The sequence below is a fragment of the Ixodes scapularis genome, unplaced genomic scaffold (assembly GCF_016920785.2).
Source record: "Ixodes scapularis isolate PalLabHiFi unplaced genomic scaffold, ASM1692078v2 PGA_scaffold7__128_contigs__length_106722199, whole genome shotgun sequence".
In the NCBI taxonomy this organism is placed as follows: domain Eukaryota; kingdom Metazoa; phylum Arthropoda; class Arachnida; order Ixodida; family Ixodidae; genus Ixodes; species Ixodes scapularis.
Genome location: NW_024609882.1, coordinates 46671423 through 46692818, shown reverse-complemented (window position 1 = coordinate 46692818; position 21396 = coordinate 46671423). Strand labels below are relative to the sequence as shown.

The following is a 21396-nucleotide window of genomic DNA, read 5'->3' as shown; positions in this document are numbered from 1 at the left end:
CAGCTGCCCAGATCTAAACACTGAACCAAATAATTCAGCTGCAGGTGTTCTTGCAGACCTCTGAAAGCCTTCAAGTTGACATTCGGTCCATCTATTGACAGTTGGATGATCTCCAACGACAGAGGCTCCAGGGCACTCAGCAGTTTCTCTTCACTGTCTTGTGCTTCTGAATGGCCCATAAACACAAATGTGTAATACCACGTGGCGACCTTGTGTGACGCATCCCAGTACCTTATGTGAACATCCATCTGCTTCTGTTGCAAGTAGTCGTTCAGGGACTCGTCGAAGAGGACAACATAATAGTCGCACAAATCTACCTCTCGTTGGAGAGAAGATAAGAAAAAAGGTCCGAGACCATGGCACGCGACGTACGAGAACTTTTGCTCTCTGCAAGAGAAGGCTCGAGCGACTTCGCTGTCGGGAAACATTCTTCTGAACAAGTCACTTGTCTGTGAACAGAACTTGTAGGAATAGTGCGATACAGTTACTTTTAGTGTCCACAGAATCTCTGCATCAGTCACTAGCTCACGCTTCTTGCAAACACCGTCCAAGTCCGACGACTGTAAATGCGTTGGATCCACGGACGTTGGGTTCATGGACGATTAACTTACAGAGGGTGCCAAGAAGTTCTTGATCGGGTTACTCACTGCCGCCTTCATGTTCGCATCGTGTTTGGCGCTTTTCATCTGACTTTTCAGCGCCGACTCTCCCATAGCAGCAATGTCGAACGTTTTTGAGCAAGGCTTGCATTTAGCCCGATTTGGATTCGGCGTGTCCGGTGCAAGCCAGTGCCTATAACTGTCGTTGCTCAGCCACGAGCGTTGGAACTTGCATTTCCCTGGCATTATTTCTCACTTGGAGTTGCTGCAGTAATTCCGACCGCACATATTACACACCAGTTTATGTTCTACGCCGGCAACTTCTGATCTCGTACCGAAAATAACACAAAAGAGTGGATTGGAGGTGGATCTGGCTATGCCCTTCGGAACCGAAACTGATTCCAGTGTGGCAAGGCATTCAGAAACATCTGCTAAATGTCGTCGCCAAACTCGAAAATCAAGAACTTTCAAGTATCTGTAAAAATTTAAGGACTTTCAAGGCCTTGAAAACGCAACTTTTAAATTCAAGGGTTTTTGAGGATTTCAAGAACCCGCACGAACCCTGACAGTACACTCTCCTTCATTCGAACTCCAGGAAGCCACGAATTTTGTTTGAATTATCAAAAATGAATCTAAATATCATGCAAGATAAAATTATCATTTGCCGTATGAATGGCAAGACATACAGAGAAGATATTTCATGATTTCCTCTAAACAGACCTACTGATCATAAGCAGGTATGCCACACGTGCAACATTTGTGAAATGTATGACATTAGTTTATTTCTCAAGAATGTTGTTTATCGTGGACTGTTTAGACAGCACATGACGACTCAAAACAAAATTAAGTTTGTTCATCAGGCCAAGAAGTTGTCTAATCTGAACCATTTAGCGGGGGACACACGAGCGATAAAAAAGGGGAATGCGTGGCAGTTTTCGTAGAAACTTGCATGGAAGCTGTGACGTGAACCTATGCCATGCTGCGCAGCGTCCGCGCGAGTTGCTATGGAAATTTCTGTGTGGTGCCTATTTTCATTATTCATGGCGCCCCTTGAGCACCGTCGAGTGTGCTTCTCACCGAGCACCGGTGCACTGCGGAAAAGCAACGCCCGCGAAAGCAAGCTCCGCGGGTGTTGCCTCTCTGCGGTGCACCGATGCTCAGAAAAAAGCACACTCAACGGGGCCTCGGGAACAAAAAGTATGAATTACACGAAAACGCCGTTCGAATTGAGCGGCTTATGAATACATTAAAAACGTAGCAGGGCAAGCAAAAACTTTTTTTCATTTGTTTGATTTAATCGGAAGTATAAAATATCCAAGTTTGAATTATCGTGAGCCTACTGTACACGGTGGGAATCAAGGATGCTGCCTCGTATCAGCATCAAATGGTCGCGTATCGAAGACGCTAGCGTAGGCTGTGGTGCCCCTTTTCTGGTCGCTTCTCATGGACGCTACTGAGCCCCCCGGCCAAGTGAAAGAAACAGGCATATTGAGCTCGGTGTTTGTTGGATTGTTTCTCATCTACAACCTTTAAATTAAATGATTTTTGAAGAGTGTTTTTACGTTTTAATCATATTCTGTGTGACGTGAGCAGCTAAAAAATACTGAGGTCACACTGACCGGGGAATGGAGTTTGGTTCAAAGGGTAGCACCGTCTTACGCGCAATTACTGCGACTCAGACAGTTTGTGATTGCAACCACTGAACTCCGTCGTAGCTCGAGAGTCCCGGTGCACGAATGAACCGTGACGCTGTGCTCGTGCCCAATTGTTTGTTGGCACGGCCTGTGGTTGCCCTCTTTGGCCAGCAGCAGCGCTGACAAGCGGCTAACCGAGACGCATTCAATTCGCTGCCTCGTGGATATGTTAAATAGACCCCAACTTACTAGAATGCACAAAACAGGTTGTAACTAAAGCTCCTCTATCCTGGGAAAAGCGGCGCCATTCATTGTTGTGGAAATGCTCCAGACACGTGCCGCACGCCACTTCTGGGAAGAACATGGCGTCTGAAATGTAGCTCTCTGCTGCGCTGTGCCACCATGATCTTCCCAAGGGCTGCACGTTGCACGTGCCTCGTGCATTGTTGCACCTTGCGCTACTTTTGAAACATGAAGGGGCTTTAGTTGTAACGGGTAAGCTCGGGGGGGAACCTACGATGTCACGTACACCCGCGTGGTACAAAATCTGGAGGCTAGGTGGCGCAGGCTACTTTCCGTGACGAAATGCAGAGCTACCTCTTTGATGCGTTTCTGGGTGATATGACTTCTTGGCTTGTACGTTCGCGATCGGCGCCGCAAAATGGGTCCCATGAAGTTGCGCCGTTTTTTTTACCGGTTCGTATATTCCCAAATGATACGATTTCCCAGAAAGTATGTTTGACGTTTTGCCGACCTTCGATTGGATGATATGTTTTTTTTTGGCGGTCGGCCGATGTGGAAAGCTCGGCGAGCGCTACATCTGTAGTCGCTTGCAATGTTTCAGTTTCTGTGTGTCACGGTCACGACAGCCACCCCACCAATTTTCTTAGCAGTATTGCACGAGAAAAAGTCATGACAATGGTACCGTACGAATGAAGCATTACTGCGAGTCTATGGACGAGCTGTTCAAGAATCGAAGCAGTAGGAACGCCGATGTTCCCGCCGACGGTTGCAATCGATGCGAGGGAAGTTCTCACGCTACTTAAGGCCCGTTCACACTCTTGCAACCTCTTAAAACTGGGTGCCTTAAAACCTCTCACAACGAAAGGACACACTGGCGCCATCTACAGTCAAACCTGTTTATAACAAACAGCAGGAAACGCTACGATCAGTTCGATATAGCCAAAAAACATTTACAACAAACTTCCGCGATGAGTTTGTTGTAAGGCCGAGAGCCTCTCTTTCATGGATGAAGAAAGAATAAAACAAATAAACTAAGACAACACAACCACATCTTTCAACTAGCAACAGACAAGTAAAAATTTCCACAGTGAGCAGCCGACATATAGCCAGGAGGGAAAGGAGAGAGAAGGGGAGATAAAAACGTGAAGTGCAAGTGAGAGAGGTGGGTTTATCTCAGATTTCAGAAATTCAACCTGAGTTTTTGTCAGCTGGAGGGAAGGGTTTGACACGTTAATTGTTGTTTGCTGTGGTCATGGCAAATGACTCTATGATCTCCCTGCCGAATCTGCTGTCATGCGCCCCCCCAAGGATTTTTGTTTCATCAAAGAGGGGATGACAAAGCGAACACGAGCCGACATGTATGCCTACAGGATGATAGGAATTTGGAGAGGCCTTAGAAACTTTATTGTGATGTTCGCGGAGTCTGTGATTGGTGCATCTGCCGGTCTGCCCTATGTATTGATGGCCGCAGCTCAAGGGGATGGAATAAACTTTCTTCTCTTTGCATGGAATGAATTTCTTTTCGTGTTTAACAGTGCAGCTAATCGGAATCCGGTTGTTGTTCACATGTTGACAGAGTTGCTTAAAACGCATGCGGCACGAGAAGACAACATTCGGGTCAAACTTTTAGGCATCCATGACTTGAACCCCCACGCTCTTCTCCCAGCAGCCTTTTTCTTTCTCATCTCTTGACTTCCACCTTGTAACACCGTGCTAAAAAGTTTTTTTTTTAGCTTATATTTTTCTTTAATTACTTTTTTTTCGTAGGCAAACGCTTTGGGATGAGAAGTTGTTTTTCTTTTTTTTTGCGTGTGTGCAGAGTGTATTTTTTAGCAACAAAATGGTGAGTTGGGCCAGTTGGTTCATAATGGGAAAAGACAAGCGCCGAAAGACTAGGACAAGGTAAGAAGACGACGACACAAGGCGCTGGAAAAACATAGTCTTATATACACTTTAAAAAACACCCATGTCACTTTCCATGTGCCCACTCTTTATCCAAAAAATAGACACTCTTTTTCTGACAGAGTCACAGAAGGCTCGCTTATGCACTTATCTGCACCCTTCCTTATTGCATACGCCTCATGAATTTCCCTTGTAATTGTTTTTTGCTGTATCGCCCCAGGATTGCCACGTCATTGAAAACCGGTGTGCACTCACATCGGTTGCAATGCACAGCCAGGGGCCCCGAAGGTGACTGTTTTAAGGAAGCAGCATGCTCTCTTGCGCGATCATTGGGCGTTGTCTAAATGATCGCGCAAGAGAGCATGCTGCTTCCTTAAAACAGTCACCTTCGGGGCACCTGGCTGTGCATTGCAACCGATGTGAGTGCACACCGGTTTTCAATGACATGGCATCAATCGCATTGGCATCAATTGCATTGGCAGTAAATCCGAACTGAGCATTTCTGCCTCCGTCGAAAAAGCCCTTGTGTCGATCGTGGGTCCAGCGGGGCGTCGGCGGGTTGGGCCGATCGGGACGTGTTCGATATAATGAATTCAAGTTGCTCGGAGCTCCGGTAGGTTGTGTCTTGTAACATTACAGATAAAGCTACGACAGATTTTTCGGACGTTGATAATTCAGACTTCTTCAATATTTCAGACCTAAAGGGGGAACCGTGACCTTCCCGATAGAAATAGTGCACATTCCAACCAATGTTTCGGACAGCTTGAAGTCCGAGAGTTCTATTTTTCTGACAAAATTGTTGCAAGCGATCAGCTAAAACATCACCGAGAAGCGGCCATTTCGGATTTTATGTTGGCTTCACATGGACTGGCTTGGTTGGGCAGCGCTACTTAAATAGTGCTAAGTCCTACTGCTAAGTGACGCTGTACGGCCTTTTCTTTTTTTTTCTCTAGCTGCGTGTTATTATTATCAATGTTGTTTCCATTTTGCTTTGTTAATTTGCCATAGCAGTCATGGACTTGCGCCTCTCATCTCGACTCTGGGAATCGTGCTTTCGGACTACGCTGGCTTGGACGTCATTGCCCAATCTGTTCGTCCACCATCGCGATCTGTTGGTAAGAAACACAGAAAGTACTCGACCATAACGCTAGAAAAGAAGGCAGCGATTCTCAAGCTAACAGAAAGTTGCCGAACGCAAGCGGAGGCATAGCCTAAAACAAGGCGCGCAGTCGTAACCTGAAGCAAGGCACTATTTACGGCTTTTTAAAGCCCGCTTAGACGTAATAAAGGAAAGTTTTTTAATCTGCTGATTTTTAGGACGGCTCTATTATATTGATGTTTTTTCGGTCCTTGCGAAGTCTGAAAAATCGATTGGCGACTGTAGTACAGTATAGACCACTTACAACGTAACCGCTTATAGTGCAGGACCGGGTATAACGCGGTTTTTTTAAACCACCGGTTCGCCTCCCATAGAACTCCATGTATTTACATACCGCTTAAAATGCAGGCGCGCGAAGGGAAATACCGGTTATAGTGCGGTTTCTGGCACAGCCTGCCGGCCGCGCCGACGACCGGAGCAGCGAGCGCGCTTCCCTGTGCGACACTAGATAACGGCGCTGACGGCGCGAGCAGCAAGCGGCACTCGCGTGGCAGTTGCTCCAGAGCCGAGTGCCGAGTTGCTCGAAGAAGCGGGAAGAAGCGAAAGCCTTTAGTTGCCATAGCGACGGAGGGACGCACGCACGTGTCGTTCACGTGCGTGCGTCCCTCCGCCGCGTTGGAAACAAACAACCGCAGCGACAGACCAATCGCAGGTCGAGGAGAAGGGTTGCGCGCGTTACCACGTTACATGCCGGTCGCGGGTCGGCTGCTCCTATCCGCAAACACGGCGTCGGTTGTGATCGTCGTCGTAGACGGCGTTCATCTCATCGTTCCGCGTAAAAGCGCTATCCTTGACTGTGAATTTTCGTTGTGCGTCGCTATGATAACCCAGCACGTACTAGAAGGGAAGATCCACCTACTCGTGCGGCGATGTCGTGGCGGCGTTCTCAAGACGGCAAAAACGCCCGTGTCGTCGTGTTTGTTTACTTCGACTACAGTGGTGATTTCTAAGCATTCGTGTCCTCGAACATCGCCCGGATTTCTTATTTGGCGCATTTCATGCGTGCGCTCAAGTTCAAGGTATTACTGGCGCGTACCGTGTGAAGGATGCGAATTTTCACGCGTTTTCATCTCCGGAGAAAAGTGATTAGGGTTAGCAATCCTGAACGCTCTCAACGTCCGTCCGCAACCCGCGACGCCGTTAAAAGGCTGCGCCAGGCAAAAGCTGCTCATTTCTTTCAAAATGTGTAACACACTTGAGACAGAACTGTACTAGTCAGGTGAAATAACGACTTTCCTCAAACTAAGCTTTATTTTTCATCTAACATAAAATAAATTCTTTTCACAAGTGTAAGTTGTCTCATGGCATGTATTTTGGCCTGAAAAATTGATGTTTTGGTTATAGTGCGGTACCGCTTATAGTGCGGATTTTTTCGACTCCCGCGACATACGTTATATGCGGTCTACACTGTATGTGGCAAATGGGTATTAACATCAACAGAACCATACGTATGACTGTATCAACGACTAAAACCACAATGTGTTGCAACTACATAATCAACGGTGCCCCTTTTGAAAAAGTTAAGAAAAATAAATATCTGGGAGTTGTTTTTTCTGACAACCTAAGCTGGCATGGACGCACTGATTACATTGTAAATAAGGCAAGTTGATCATTGGGGCTCATTAGACGAAAATTGTTTTTAGTATCTACCGAAACTTGTTTTCTAGCTTTCAAATCATTGGTCAAGTTTCAGCTTGAGGATGCTGGCATCAAATGGGCTTCTTATCAAGATTGTCTGATTAATTAAATAGAAAAAATTCAAAACAAGAAGCATGTTTTATATATTAAAATATAGAGTGGATTTGGCTTCATTGGATGCCAGACGTAGGATTTCCCATCTTGCGTTCATTCACAACATTTACTATGTATTTTAATGTTCCCATCAAGGAGCAGTCATTACTTCCCCCTTATCAAATTTTGTTTTGGAGACAACCATCCTCAGCTAATTTGCTTACAAAATTGTTGTACTAACCAATTTCTCAACTCCCTGTTGTAGCTTGCCATTTATAAGTGGAACTCTATGCCCTATATTTTGAAAATTGCAGATAGAAAAAAATTTAAAGCATCCTGTGAATTATTACTTTACGGCACTCAGGAATGAGACATGTGTATGTGTGAATTTCGTCCTATCGTAGTTATCAGTACTTCTATTGTTTCTTATTCCTTTTTTTTTTAGACTGATACAATTCTTTTTTTGTGCATGCATGATTGCACATTGTATTTTGTATCATCAAATTTTGTATCCCTCCTCATATAATGCCCTAACCAGGCAACTTGAGGTGTGTTAAATAAAACACTGTACTGACCATCCATGCGTATAAAACTGTCAAAATCGAAGCATGAGACAATGTGAGGTGACCAGCAATGAGGACTTACCTTCGCCCCTGTATCTCATTTGGCACTCCTTGGCACCACGGCAGCGCTTCAGTCGCTCCAGAGAATTGTGTAGCTCTTGGACCACTTGAGAAGGCAGGTCATGCACAGCATTCCTCAACTGCAGAGTGACAAAAACAAACATTATTCATTTATTTGAAAAGAAATCACTCTCTGGCATTATAGCGAGGGAAGGGTAGTTGGTCAAACATAACTGAAATATGACCAAAACATTGTCTGTGAAACACAGCTAGCATAAAAAGGCACTGTCCTACTGGACTACCAAAAGGCATTATTTATAAAATATGACTGGAATATAAAGAGCACGATCCGCCAAACACAAACTGAAAAAGCCACCTACCAAACAACCTCGAATATCTGCCAAGAATACATCTTTAGAAGATTTTGACGAGCGTGTTGGAACAGATGTAACAGCTTCTGTTCGTTTTGTGCTTTCTTGCTGTTACATCTTTAGGCCAGTTATTTTAATCTTCAATATGATTCTCGAGAACAAAAAGAAAAAATTGTGGCTTAATTTTTTTAAAGCAGATGTCACAATTGCACAAAGTGGAGTTTAAAGTACAGTCAAAAGTTAGGCAGAGTATGTGAAATCTTGAACCATGGTACATGATCAAAAAGATGCCAGCAGAGCCTGGTTTAAACTGAAATTTTAAACCTAGGCACAAACCAGGGTTTGCGCCTAGACTGTAGCAACTGTAGCAAAAAACTGGCTGTGTGTTTGGTCACTCTGCTAAATGCCTATAAATGTGATAGCTCTATAGGGTGGGCGGTGCTCTTATTTCGAGGTATGCCCAGGGAAGGGTTTTGTATGGAAACAGATTACGTCACACCATTGACTCTGCGACGCTGCAAGTGCTTCCCTTCAGCACCTCCCAGACACAAAGCCTTTGAGCTGAATTCTCTAGGTCACCAAGAGATTGGAAGCATGCTTTTCTGCCCTTTCTCTGCTCCTCTCTTACTTGCCTTTCCACCCCTCTCTACTCCTCACACCTTCTCGCACCACTTGCATCAGATCCCCCCGTTCCTACGTGCTGGGACCGTAGCTCGGTCAGCAGCACGCTTGGCTGCTGACCGAGCAGCCAAGCGTGCTGCTGACCAAGCGTGCTGTAAACCCCGGTTTGATCCCGTTGCCAGGGATCAAACCGGGGTTTGATTCCTGGCAATGGTTGCCATCTTTTCCAAGATTGTTTAGCGGCTACATGCTGACTGACCTGCACATTTCGTGCTTATGGGACTTCTGAGGTATGTTGGCTCTGTAAAGCTACCGCTTTCAAAAATGCACATAATACAGACCTATTTGCAATGTGGGGTATTAGATGAAAAGAAGAGAAAGAAACCACAGAAATTAAAGAACTGTGTTCATAGATGGTACACCGAAAACAATTTGTGATGCAGATTGTTAAACAAAAGCCATTTTGTATAATGGTGCATGTGGCCTATAACCAAACTAAATTTGCTGGAAAACTATGCACGTCTACCTCTTATCATTGAGTAAACCTCACAGTACCTACAAAACACTGATAAAGTTGAGCTTGAGTCAAATTTAGAACTAGTGAACCTCCAAAGCCAGAGAACAAAAAAATGATGACCATTTTTAGATATAAGGCAATGTGTGGCCACATTTAGAAATGAGTTGTGCGAGAGAAAACCAAACCTAAGATTCACACAGACAAAAGAAAGCAAATAGTGATGGGGCATCGCATAAGTCTAATACTTGTTCTAAACATTGTGTAACCCAGATTTAGGAACAGTTGAAGTTATGTGTACAAAAAGAAAAGGAAACAAGAGGAAAAAAAAATACAAGACACATGAGACTAAATTTGTAAGTAAAAGTCGTGGTAGTTGTTGGGAAAATGAAAAGAAAAGTGGAGCTGTGTTTCTGCAATGCTTCACCACAGAATATGTCAAAATATGATAGCATTGCTTTTCTTCTATGAAGGCCCTACTCCGCTGATTTTAGGGTGTTTCTACGTCAGATCGTACAATGGTGGTCTGGGTCATAGTTTTTATATTTATCTAAGAAATACATGTGAAAGCCAAGTTCTTGGGAGAAGCATTCAGCTATCCTTGAACGTTGTAGCTTTTTCTTCTGGAGATACAAACTTTTGTAGCCCGAGGCCTGGAGAAAGGCAAGCTTTGCAATGCAGTAAATTTCACAATGAAGCATGCACAAAATAAATATTTTTCCTACTTACTTTATAAAAGGTTTACAACATGTACACAGAATAATAAAAATTACACAAAAAGATTTCTATGCAAAAAAGCTACGAAGCACGTCAAGTAAACGCGTTTTAGAGACACATTCACAAGTGATTTACTAATTAATTACTTTATATAAAGCGGTGCAAAATATATAAAAATGAGCATCTCCAAATGCATTTTACGAATATATAAAAGATATGCTTAGCTATGATTGGGGTTGCGTTATGAATGCAGAAAAGCAACTGATTACTCTAAATTTGGCAAAATTGCATGTAAATATTTAAGAAAACTCCATCTTTTATTTCTTTTTAACTCTCCTTAACCTTTTGGGATCATGTGAGGTTTCCCCTTGTAGGCCCCTCGAGTCAGAATTAGTTTCAGCAAAAAAAGATCAAATTAATGAGAGACTTTAAATTAAACTCTTTAATATACTACCATCAATATGTGCAGTTCGAAATAACTCTGCATTCTCCCGAATGTTTTCACTTGAATTATTGAACTATACTAGCTCGAAAATTATTGAGCTATAGCTCGAAAATCCCCTCCCAGACTAAAAATCCTGGGTGTGCCAAATGCAAGCGACAGATATATTATCAGGAGTAAAAGACCTTGGTTCTGTCTTATTAGAGAAACTGCCATAGCACTATTTTGAAAATTTTCCTCGCGACTTTGAGCTCCCGACAACGCCAACATCGCCTCAAAATTCAAGTGAAGACAAGCCCAGCGCAGTTGACGAGCCATTTCTACACCTCGTTTCACCTTGACTTAAAGCACAGGCAATGCCATGAGAGCCAATGGATCCAAACAACTCACGTCAAAAGTGTGACATCATCACATTCATCATCCATCTGTACATGTTCGTTCATTGGCTAAACCAATCGAGCGCAGCGAATGCCCCTAGACTTGCACTTTTAGTACTACTTGTTTTCACGGTTGAACATGTTTGAGTCTTCGACTATGCTCTGACCTAAAATGAAACAAACTACACTCGACCTGCATTAAGTCGACTCATCCTTTCATTCGATCCTGTTGAAATGTGGCGGCAAAAGCCCATGCACTTCTAAAGAATACTCGTTATTGCGATCTTGAAATCTAAAATATTGGTTAATTCGACCTAGAGAACCGGCGGTGCGCAAATTACAAGCACGACTGGCCGTGCGTAACACATGAAAACAGACCTTTTTTTTTTTCTCCAAATTACGCAGTGAGCAAGTTACAAGCGCGACCGGCCGCGCCCGTCAGCAAAAAAAAACAGGTGGGCTGACAAAAATGTCAGCCCACTGATCTAAAGCGCTGGATATTCAAAATTTCGCACGCATCTTTTCATTTGACTTTTGGATAATTCGACCCAATTTCGCATGTCCTGTCAAGGTCGAATTAAAGGAAATCGACCGTGTACGGTGGGGCAGAGATGCTGTGAAATACGTATCTGTACTATTTTCGTTTCTTTGTACATCTGTAAATATTAAAATCTTGCAATAATATAACTTTTATTTCTTGCCTCATTTTGGCCTACCTTGTTCCAAGTGTGGCGCAATTCTTAACAAAAACGGCGCAAGATGTAGCAGACTTTTGTTCATGGCACAGTTTGGCGCAAATGGCGCTTCCATCACTGCGTTCATTCTGCTAAAGGAAAGTGAGCTGGGAGTATAGTTTCCCCTGAATTCTTAACCTGTCACCGACTACAGCTATAAAGTATTCCATGCTTCAAAACACAGTCGTGGCACTTGTCAGCGAAAGGAAAAGCTAGCAGGAGCCCACCTGGTAGGGGTCTGCCGTCATGTCGTAGAAGGTGATGAAGCCCGTGATGAACTCGCAGTAGAGGAAGTTGTGGGTGTCGTTGATCGTCCGCAGGCACCAGAAGGTGTTGTTGTTCGCATTCTGGCAGAAGCAGAAAGGACCCACTGAAAAAGGAGAAAAAGAAACTTCTAAATGGGCACATTCTCACCTCCTGGCCTTTCTCGGGGGTCCATCGGAGCAGGAGGTGGTCCAACCCTTGCAAAGAAACATCAAACGTGCAAACTGATACCTTGAAACGGTGACAAAAAGATGTGAGTAGCGAAATCCTCAGTTTGTAGCAGTTTCTGTATGGCTCTCTGATGACGTGATGGGAGCTGTATGCATCGCCGTTAGGCTCAGATCTTTCAAAGTAGCACTTAAGCTGGAGGAACCTTTCACCTAGTGGCGGGGGTGGCTGAAGAAATCAGGGAGCTCAAAGCACCCCCGGGGAGCTCCGGAGGCGCCTCCAGGGCGCTCCGGGGGCACGTCAGAGGGTGCTCTGTGGCATCCCTGGGTTCCCCGGACTCCAGTTTGAGAACTCGTGATCTAGAAGGTGTACATCTAGCACGGTCGTGCATATGGTGAAAGAGCACGCAGAAGACGAGAGAGAAGGGGAGGGGAGGAAACGGGGACGCACAAAACAGAAGGGTCAAGACTGCAATGTGTGCAAGCACGGGAGTGCACGTCGCATCATTTCGCCGTCGCAAGGAGGAACTCTGTTTGCATTGTACGCCTCGACAGAGTAAACGCCGACGGCGATTATACCTAAAAGAGCTCACGCCCAAGTGCGAAACTGTATGCAGCTAGGGATGTACTATTGCAGTCTGTTATGTCTTCGAGGAACTATATCTGCTTTATCTGCACGGTGTGTCGCTTAGCTGGGGCTATTTATAGTTTCGTAATTCTACACTCCGCACAAGTGATACGCACTGGAGGAGGCAGCTCCGTGGTTGCTCCTGCGTTAGTGCTTGTTGAAATCGGCTCTTTCGATTCAGACTTCCAACGCTTCTCAGATTTGAAATCGGAGAATGAGAACTCGTCATTCAATGCGGAAGTTCTGTAAAGTATGTACGGTTCTGAATCCGAATGAAAGAAAGGTGACAACTTTTAGCCTTCAATATTTTCCTTCGGTGCTTTCTCAAGGTGGACAGCTTGCAAGTGATGTACGCTCTCCCATTAGATCATTAAAAAAGACAAATATATGCTGTGCACCGACTCATTTTTTGTGCTATCCTAAAAAAAAAAAATGAAATTTCGGGGCCGTATCTTTCCTTAAAAAACATTTAGAAAAACACTCAGTAAATCTAAAAAAAAAGTTTGACTGCAAAGGGGCAACTTTTTCAGCTACCCAAACTACCATAAAACGCTGCGGAGGCGCCCACTATTAACATTTCCCAAACTTGGGAACTCAGAAAATTATATGTTAAAGGGCAACTCCGCTTCATTTATGGTTTCGAAAAAACAATGCAGTCCTCTTCAGTATCGCCTAGGAAGACCACATTACGACGCAGTTCTGTCTAAATGTTTCTTAAACGGTCCGGCAAACTTTGCAACTCGCCAAGTTGCCGAAATCGGCTGACTCGAGCGGGCGAATTCAGGCGCAACCAACAGCGCAGTCAAGGCTACGGCATGGGCGGAGCCAACATTGGGCTAAACGTCATCATCATGGCCCCCTTTTGCTTCTTTTTACTTCTCCGATCGACCGTAGCGCATGACGTCAGCAACGTTGCCTCTCGGCGCTCAGCGGTGTCCACGTGATTGGCGTACGCGCCTGCGCAGCGCGCTTCTTGGGAGCAGACCAACCGCCTCCCCTGGTCCCGCCGTGGTCCCGCCGTTACCGCCGTCTTCCGCGTCACAACCACCGTCGTCGTCTCACCGTTTGTGATTATTGCCTCTCGGAGTTTCGTCCACACTAAGGACACCACGTGCGCAGAGTCGCAGACTTATGCCGCAGTTGTGCATACGTCGTCGAATGCCGTAGACACCATAACGTGGCGAAGAGTGTGGTGCAGACGACACTCGCGCCTGCCGCACGCCCGCCCCCATCCCGCCCGTCGTTGGGCCGAGGATCACGTGACATCTCATACCACGTGATGGCCATGTACTTGGCGGCCCGAGGCCAATGTTGCCAGACGGAGCCGAAGTTTCGGTTTCGATTTCCGCTCGTGTTTAAAATTAGATTTAAAAATATATATCCCATTTTTCGCGAAGCAAACGACGTAGTGTCTTTTACTAGGGCTTTTTAATTCGAAATCGCTCATTATCCCGAAATCTTCGGAATTGAGTGGAGTTGCCCTTTAAGCGCCTGACTTGATTGGACAAGCGCTTGTGTCTCGATTAACACAATTTTCACTGAAAGTGGGGTGGGTGCTCGCCCGGTATTTTACGGCAAACACATTTTTGGAACACATAGGCTTAAGTCTTCCCGGCCCGCTACTTATTTTTTTAAAGTCAAAATAACTGCTGAGAAACCGGCAAACGAAGGTTATTCCAAAGCCAACATTCAAAGCTTCCCACGCTCTCCAGTGGAGTAATCAACGTCACACGACGTATAACTTGCAAGTCAAGCAGAAAGTCTACAAAACACAGTATCTTGCACTTCGTTTTTTTTTTTTTTTTTTTTTGCTGGCATGAGTTTTTTAGAAACTATTTCACACCATAAAACTTTTTGTGGCCTGTCGGGAGTCAGCTGTACTCTTCCATGTTACGACATTTCACGTCACATTTCCAATGTCTTCAATAGATCCTCTTAAAGCAAATTTAAAAATGTAATAACTTTGCAAAAAAGAAAAGATGGTGCCTTGTAATTCGGGTTACTAGTTTAGATGCGGCTATTAGTGCGTTTAACCAATTTTGAGGCCGATCAGCGACTACCCAAAATTATGCGGGAGCTCGATCCTTTTAGGGACCCTCACATCCCCTCGGAAAAACCGGCACAAACAAGCTCCGAGGAACGTGGAGAGGAAATGGCAGCCTCACATGTCCAGAACGGCGGCGTCTTCCAGTGGTTGTCGTCGTGGGTGAAGCAGTTCATCTTCTCCAGGTTGCACGTCGTGTTCTCAAACTTGGACTTGCGGCGGAACTTGCGCTCTTTCCGCTTAGTCTTCTCGTCCGTCCTCCGGCCCGGCTCGCCTCCAAAAGAATCTTCGAGGCTGGCAACAAAGAGAGTCAGGGACTATAGCGTTACCCGACGTCAGGTCTCCACTTCATTAGTGACCAAGTTTAACTTGCTCTTTGGGATAAACAAACACATACAACTGTTTCTTTTCCATACCACGAGGCTTCTGAGGAGGACAAAAAGTTTATTAGTTATTTTGAAAACTCTGTGCTATTTGGCTCATTATGATGTATCAAAATGTAGTCAACAAGCTGCACTTCATATGGAAAAAAAAATGGTTATACTAATGCCCGGAACAAGTTTTGGAAATTTAACCGTAGAACTTGCAATTTATAAAAAAAGCTGGAACAAAAATTTGAAACATTTGTGGCTATATTGGATTGTACCATGAATTTGAAAAATCTTAGATGTAAACAGGGTGCCCCACACCCACCACCATCACTTCTGCAGGTTAGACTGCTCTATCTGATACCCGTCTTTTTTGGTCCGTCGACAACTTGGCTTCTGTGATGCCAGTGCCGCCTGGAAAAGCTGTTAAATGCAATAATGAGAGTCCTTTTTCTTACGTTTTCACGAGACCTTTGTTTGTTAGGGCACTGCTTGTGGCTTCTTCTGTTCCACAGTATTTTATGGCTCAGGACACATATAAAGTGTGTGCCCCGGCTCGGGACAGCCTGGAAAGCTAGAATGATGCTCTCCAACGAGCACCTGTCGACATTAGGGGCCTCGGAAATAAAACTCTGCCGTTGGAGCTCAAATCAATTGATACCAACCCCGTTCCCAGTCCTCACTGCTGCTGTCACATAAAGAATGGGCAGCAAAAGCAGTTAAACTGCACAATTGAGGTCATTTGTGGAGTGGTCTTTCGTGTCAGCGGGACTCCGTGTTTGACAAGTGCCACCGTCGTGCGGAAGTTGATTTCCGATAGCTTCCCAGCTTGTAAGAAAGTGCGAAACTTAATTGAAACCGAAACTATGCAAACAGCAAGTCGTCAGCTTCTTGAGCAGGAGTTGAGGCGCCATCGGAACGACGCCAAGCTGCAATTAGCTTTGATTGAAAGGATAGTGGGTAGACCTCAATGCTAGATGTCTTGACGTCTACCCACTATTTTTTTCTAATCAGCCAATAAGAGCTTGGCGTTCTGACATCATTGTAGCCCCCTGTGCAAGAAGCAGACGAACTTGCACTCAGCATAGTTCCACGAGATGGCATAACATGTTCCCGAGTGCTGAATTCAGATTTGGCAGTGCGTGGTTTCTGAATAATTAAAAAAAAAACACCAAACTCCCCAAGGACTTTTTTTTTTTTTTTGTGATATTTTAGGACGCTTATGTCACATAATAAAATTTCCCTAAAAAAATTTTTTTCTTTCCTTTTTTTTTTTTTTTTTTAAATTAAAACAAACGGGAACTGATGCTACAGATTGTTAACATAGCAAACTCACGTCTCACGGAGCATGAAAATATGAAGAAAGGTCCTCACTACGAATTTAAATATCTTGGAAATCGTTGCTGCTGAATGTAGATATGGCAGATTCATGCTTCACTGAAGAGAAACTGCATGCCCTTCCCTTTTAAGCACCATCCAGATACAAAGCCTTTGCATTGAATTTTCTAGGTCAACAAGAGAGGGGAAGAGCGCTGTCTTGCCCTTTCCACTCCTCCTCATTCCGCTCGCTCTTTTTACACCAGCTGTTTCTGCTCCTCCCTTTCTTGCCATTTCCACCCCTCTCCACTCCGTGTGCTTCCTCACACCACTTGCTTCTGCTCCTCCCGTTCTTGCACGCCGGATCTGTAGCACGGTCAGCAGTGTAGGCATAATGAAGGAAACAAATCACAACAATAAGTGAGATAATTAACAAAAATCTGTCGATTAACTTATAATTAGTGGAAATAAACATGTGGTTCCATTTAGAACCTTGCTGACTGTCGTCGAAAACAACTACCGTATTTACTCGAATCTAACGCGCACCTTTTTTACGGGGAAATAGGTCCAAAAATCGTATGCGCGCTAGAATCGAGTGCGATCCAAAACTGCGCTACCATATCGCCATCAACATTTCAAAATGGCCGCTCCATTACGCACTGAGAAGCTGAGAGGCTGAGCGTAGCCAACTTGTGTGTTTCTTGTGTTCGTATGACCATGGAAGTTCCCACTGCAAAGACAAGCCACGTTCACCTTGATGCTGTATTCAAAAGAAAAGTGATATTGTGCGCGGACCGCGATGGAAATCGGGCTGCATCACGTGCGTTTAGCGTTCTAGAAACTTGCGTGTGGGACTGGCGCAAGCAGAAAGAGAGGATTTTGGCCAGCAAGTCAACGCAGAAGGGATTCAGTGGACCGAAGAAGGGCCGATTCGCCGAAATAGAAGACCCGCTTGCAGAATATGTCGTCCAACAGCGATGACGAGTGATGCATACCGCCCCACGGGCGCTGCCCTGGACCGGCGTCGTGATGACGACCTTGCCGGCGAGAGACAGCGCCGTTCATTTCATCGCAAGATTAAGCATTTGGAATAAACCTTTGTTTTTCCAAGTGAGAAAAAGTTTCATTTCTGTATCCAACCTACAAAATCTAGTGCGCGTAACAATCGAGGTCCATCGTGGTTTCTCTTTTTTTTCGCACCTCGAAAAATGGGTGCGCATTACAATCGAGGGCGCGTTAGATTCGAGTAAATACGGTAAATCAGTAAATTTGAGAAAACTCGCGCACATGGGTAGTGAGCCAAAGACGGCGAGTGTGTGGTGGTGTCATCAATTCTTCACACTGCTGGCTTTGGGGCAGCCTACAACATGTACAAAACTGCGAACACCGAACTGTCAGCCCCTCACCTCCCGACAGGGATGACGCCGAGCCGCTCCTCCCTGCAGACGCAGTCCCCGGCCTCGGGAGTGTCCGCTGCGGCCAGCCTGGTCCTGGCGGCATGGTGCTTGTGCTTCTTCTTCTTCATGGTCTTGCGCAGGTCCTTAAGCTCCTCCAGCTTCTGGCGCAGCCTGCGGATGATGGCGTCGATGCGCTCCTTCTTGTGCCGCCACAGGTGGCGCCGCTTCTGGGGCACCGTGGCCGGTTCTAGGCACCACTTGCCCTCGGGTCCGCACAGCGTGTCCTGCTTGGGCTCGTCTCCCAGGACCACTTCACTGCGAGGCGCCGGCGGTGACCCCTTGGGGAGCAGCTTCACCTGGGAGCGCGCCCACAGTTGTTTATGGTACCATATCTTTTGGACTATAGATGTCTGCAAGTACGGCCTCAAGGTGCCGCCATCTTGCCACTGGTGTGCGTATATCGTCTAATAGTCATGCACTACTGAGGCGTACCAACGGTTTCCAAACTGGCGCCAAGCGAAGTGTTTTCCATCCGCAATGGCCAGATCAGCTTCCAAGTGTGGCTGCTTGCAAATGTCTATAGTCCGCAGACTATTCAATGAAGACCAAAAAACAACAATAGAGATAGGACAACCCAAACAACCTCAAGTTCATTTAAACAACTGCCTATATTCGGCGTAGGTTCAATCCTGGTGAAACCGCCAACTAAGATTCTCCACAATTTTTTTTTTTTTTTCTTTTTCTCGAGTGTGGTTTTTTTTAAGCAAATATTCTGTTGGCTTTTACTTTTTTTCATTTATATTCAACTGAAATAAGTCTGCAATGTTAACAGGGGACCAGATTGAGGCACCTTAATTTTTCATTCCTTTACCTGCCTAACCTCAATTATATACCTAGATGTACACTGCTCCACAAACTTAATGCCACCACTGGGTTCCCAAACACTGAGCTTGTGTTGGCAACTTACTCTTCAATTTTTCACCAAAACGTTTAGAATGCTTTCTCAGGGTGGGATAGAAATTGGGAGCCCAAACATTCCTCAGATAGTTCAATTGGTTGCCGCAGGGACTGTCAGAAACGGCAAATGCTGTGACGGCGTTAAGTTTGACGCGCACTATACATGTTTAAGAATTAGAACTTTACACAGCACAGACTACTTACAGGTGCGGACTGTACAAGAATTCATTTTTTTTTGTAGATTTTCCATTATGAAAAAGCATGATTGGCTTTGTGAACGACGGAGCATGTTAACGACGATTTATGCATTATACAAGCACCTTTGTGAGCTAATAAAGCGGACATTTCTCAAAGTGTGACATCCATGGGAAATGTTTACGTACGGACTAGGCGGAAGGCACAGGCTATGCGCCACTATACATAAAAGTGCGGTGTATACTTCCTACAAATTACCGTTCGTCGACTCTCAGTAATTACTGTTTCTCACTCAGCGTGTTCAAAGCACGGGTGTGGTTCTGGCAACCATACATGCGAGTCTAAGGCGAAAAAAAGAATGTGGTAGTTAAAAGTGTTCCCCTTTTGGTCTGGTTAATTGTAAGGGGTTTTTCTGCATGCTCCAGAAGTCCGATAACTCCGGGAGCTTGAAAAACCCTCGCAATTATGCTGACCATGTTTAAATAGCAACCGTGCAAATCTTATCAGTTTTATCCACTTACTTTTTACACGTTCGAGCAAGTAAGCGAAAAAGCACGGCGAGTGGGTACGCCAAGCCAGGCACGTCGGCGGGAGTGCACATCACAGTGCCATTCCTACAGAAATTACAGAAGCAATCGATGGCGTGGTCTTGCAGCACACGGCCACCGAACCCGGGCTCAAGGAACATAACCCAGACTTTGGAGATGTTTCGTTTATCAAATATACTGATGTCAACAAACAAAACAAGCTATGATCCATTTTCAAACAGTGAATTTGTGCAAGTGGTTAGGCCTAGGATCTGTCGCATCGCTCTGCTTTTTGTGCCGAATGCCACCGATGCAGAAACTGTGTTGGGTGTCGTAGAAGACGGCAGAGAATTCGCCGCAGGTGCCATAAGAAGAATTTGCAATCGGCGGAGCAGTTATTGGGATGTGACTTTATCAACAGACACAAGTATAAATTTTAAAACTCTTCTCCTGATAAACACCAAATAGAGAAGACTCAAAGATAGATTTTTTTTTAAAATTCAAATCGCTGTCTTGATTATTATATAGCTCCTAGGAGCAGAGTAACGCAATGCTTTGATCTGCGTGTTTTGCCGACAGCATAGCCAACAGAGCAGCTCGGTGCGAGCCACATGGTACTCAGAAGTTCCAGGAGGCCCTACGGGAGAACACAAGAAGATCAACGCAACACGGCTGATTAAGAAATGAACGCCAAGTTCCCACTTTTCGAAACTAGTCTGTCGTGAAGTTGGTAAAGCACTAAGCACTTCATTAAAGTTTTCGTAATATTGGATGCGTGTAAAAATTTTGACAAGGCAATCTCCAAGGCAATGAAGCAGACAATTTTTTTTTACACAGCAAAGATGGACTTTTTGGGTTTGACAGAGCAGGTCACGTGAACGGTGCGACGTTTTTTTCACGAGTTTTCCAAACAGCTTGAGGGACCATTGATGCACACAGCTTCTAGCTGCTTTCGAGCAATCAACCTCCCCGGCGCCGCATCGTCTGATGCATGATGCAGCTCAGGAAATTTTTTTAAATATTTACTTTCTTATGTGGCACACAACTCAGCATAAGTTATTGTAAAATGTTCCTTTATTATGTGAAAAACTTTTGTCATTCTGTACATACCCATTATATTGAAGAAAAAAATATTTTTTCATGTTCCCTATGCATTTGTGACCGCAGATAGAACCTTTGGGCATTCGCCACTAGTCGCCGAGAGATGGCATTCTAGATTGTGCTGCTCTGCTCCAAAAAAGCTATATGGTGCTCTAATGTCATTAAGAGTCAAAACAGCCTCAAAAGAGAGAGGGAAAGAGAAGAACACTAACCTCCTCTTGTAGCAGCTCTTCCACCGTCGCATTGAGGAACGCCGAAACTGCAGAGTCATCGGCCAAGTCCAGACCGTCTTGAAGTTCCTCCGCACGTCTCCGTGCCCTCACCCCCATGAAGACGGGCCTGAAAGCTAATCACGAATTCGAATCACTCCAGCCTCACTAAAGCTCGAGCAAGGACATCCGTCTAGCCTTTCGACAGACCAAGTAAGTCCGTTTCTGGAGGTGTCCCAGTGACGTTTTTAAAGAGTGTGCAGTTAGATCTTGGACTCAGTTGGTTAAGAGTTGAAGGCGACGGGCTCAGCAGAGTCCAGTTTATCAATAACAAATTTTTACTTGTATGTATAATGCTCCTTGGATGGGCTTTACTTTGTCTCACTATACTATAAACTTAACTTAAGCCGAAGGGATGAGCCACCAGGCCCAATCACGAGCCAGTGAGAAAACGCAAGATTTCTGACTCATTATTTTGATGGTAAACATCAAAATAACTTATTAACAATTTTCGTGCCATACAAAAGTCGGGCCACGAACATGAAATTAATTGTA

At 45.0% G+C, this 21396-nt stretch overlaps 1 protein-coding gene across 2 annotated transcripts in view; it reads right to left on the bottom strand.

Moving 5' to 3' along the window:
* The window catches only part of LOC8027059 (putative extracellular sulfatase Sulf-1 homolog), an 86848-nt gene that overhangs the window by 8937 nt on the left and 56515 nt on the right, over positions 1-21396 (bottom strand). Inside the window, exons 11-15 of one of the 2 annotated variants that reach the window (XM_029979455.3) lie at positions 20845-20978; positions 17862-18208; positions 14892-15064; positions 11895-12037; positions 7914-8031 (exon numbers count right to left, since the gene is read on the bottom strand). In XM_029979455.3, the coding sequence (XP_029835315.2) occupies positions 7914-8031; positions 11895-12037; positions 14892-15064; positions 17862-18208; positions 20845-20978 (915 nt within the window). Of the gene's footprint in view, positions 1-7913; positions 8032-11894; positions 12038-14891; positions 15065-16152; positions 16822-17861; positions 18209-20844; positions 20979-21396 lie in introns of those variants that run through there. The other variant, XM_029979461.4, reaches the window with a different exon arrangement.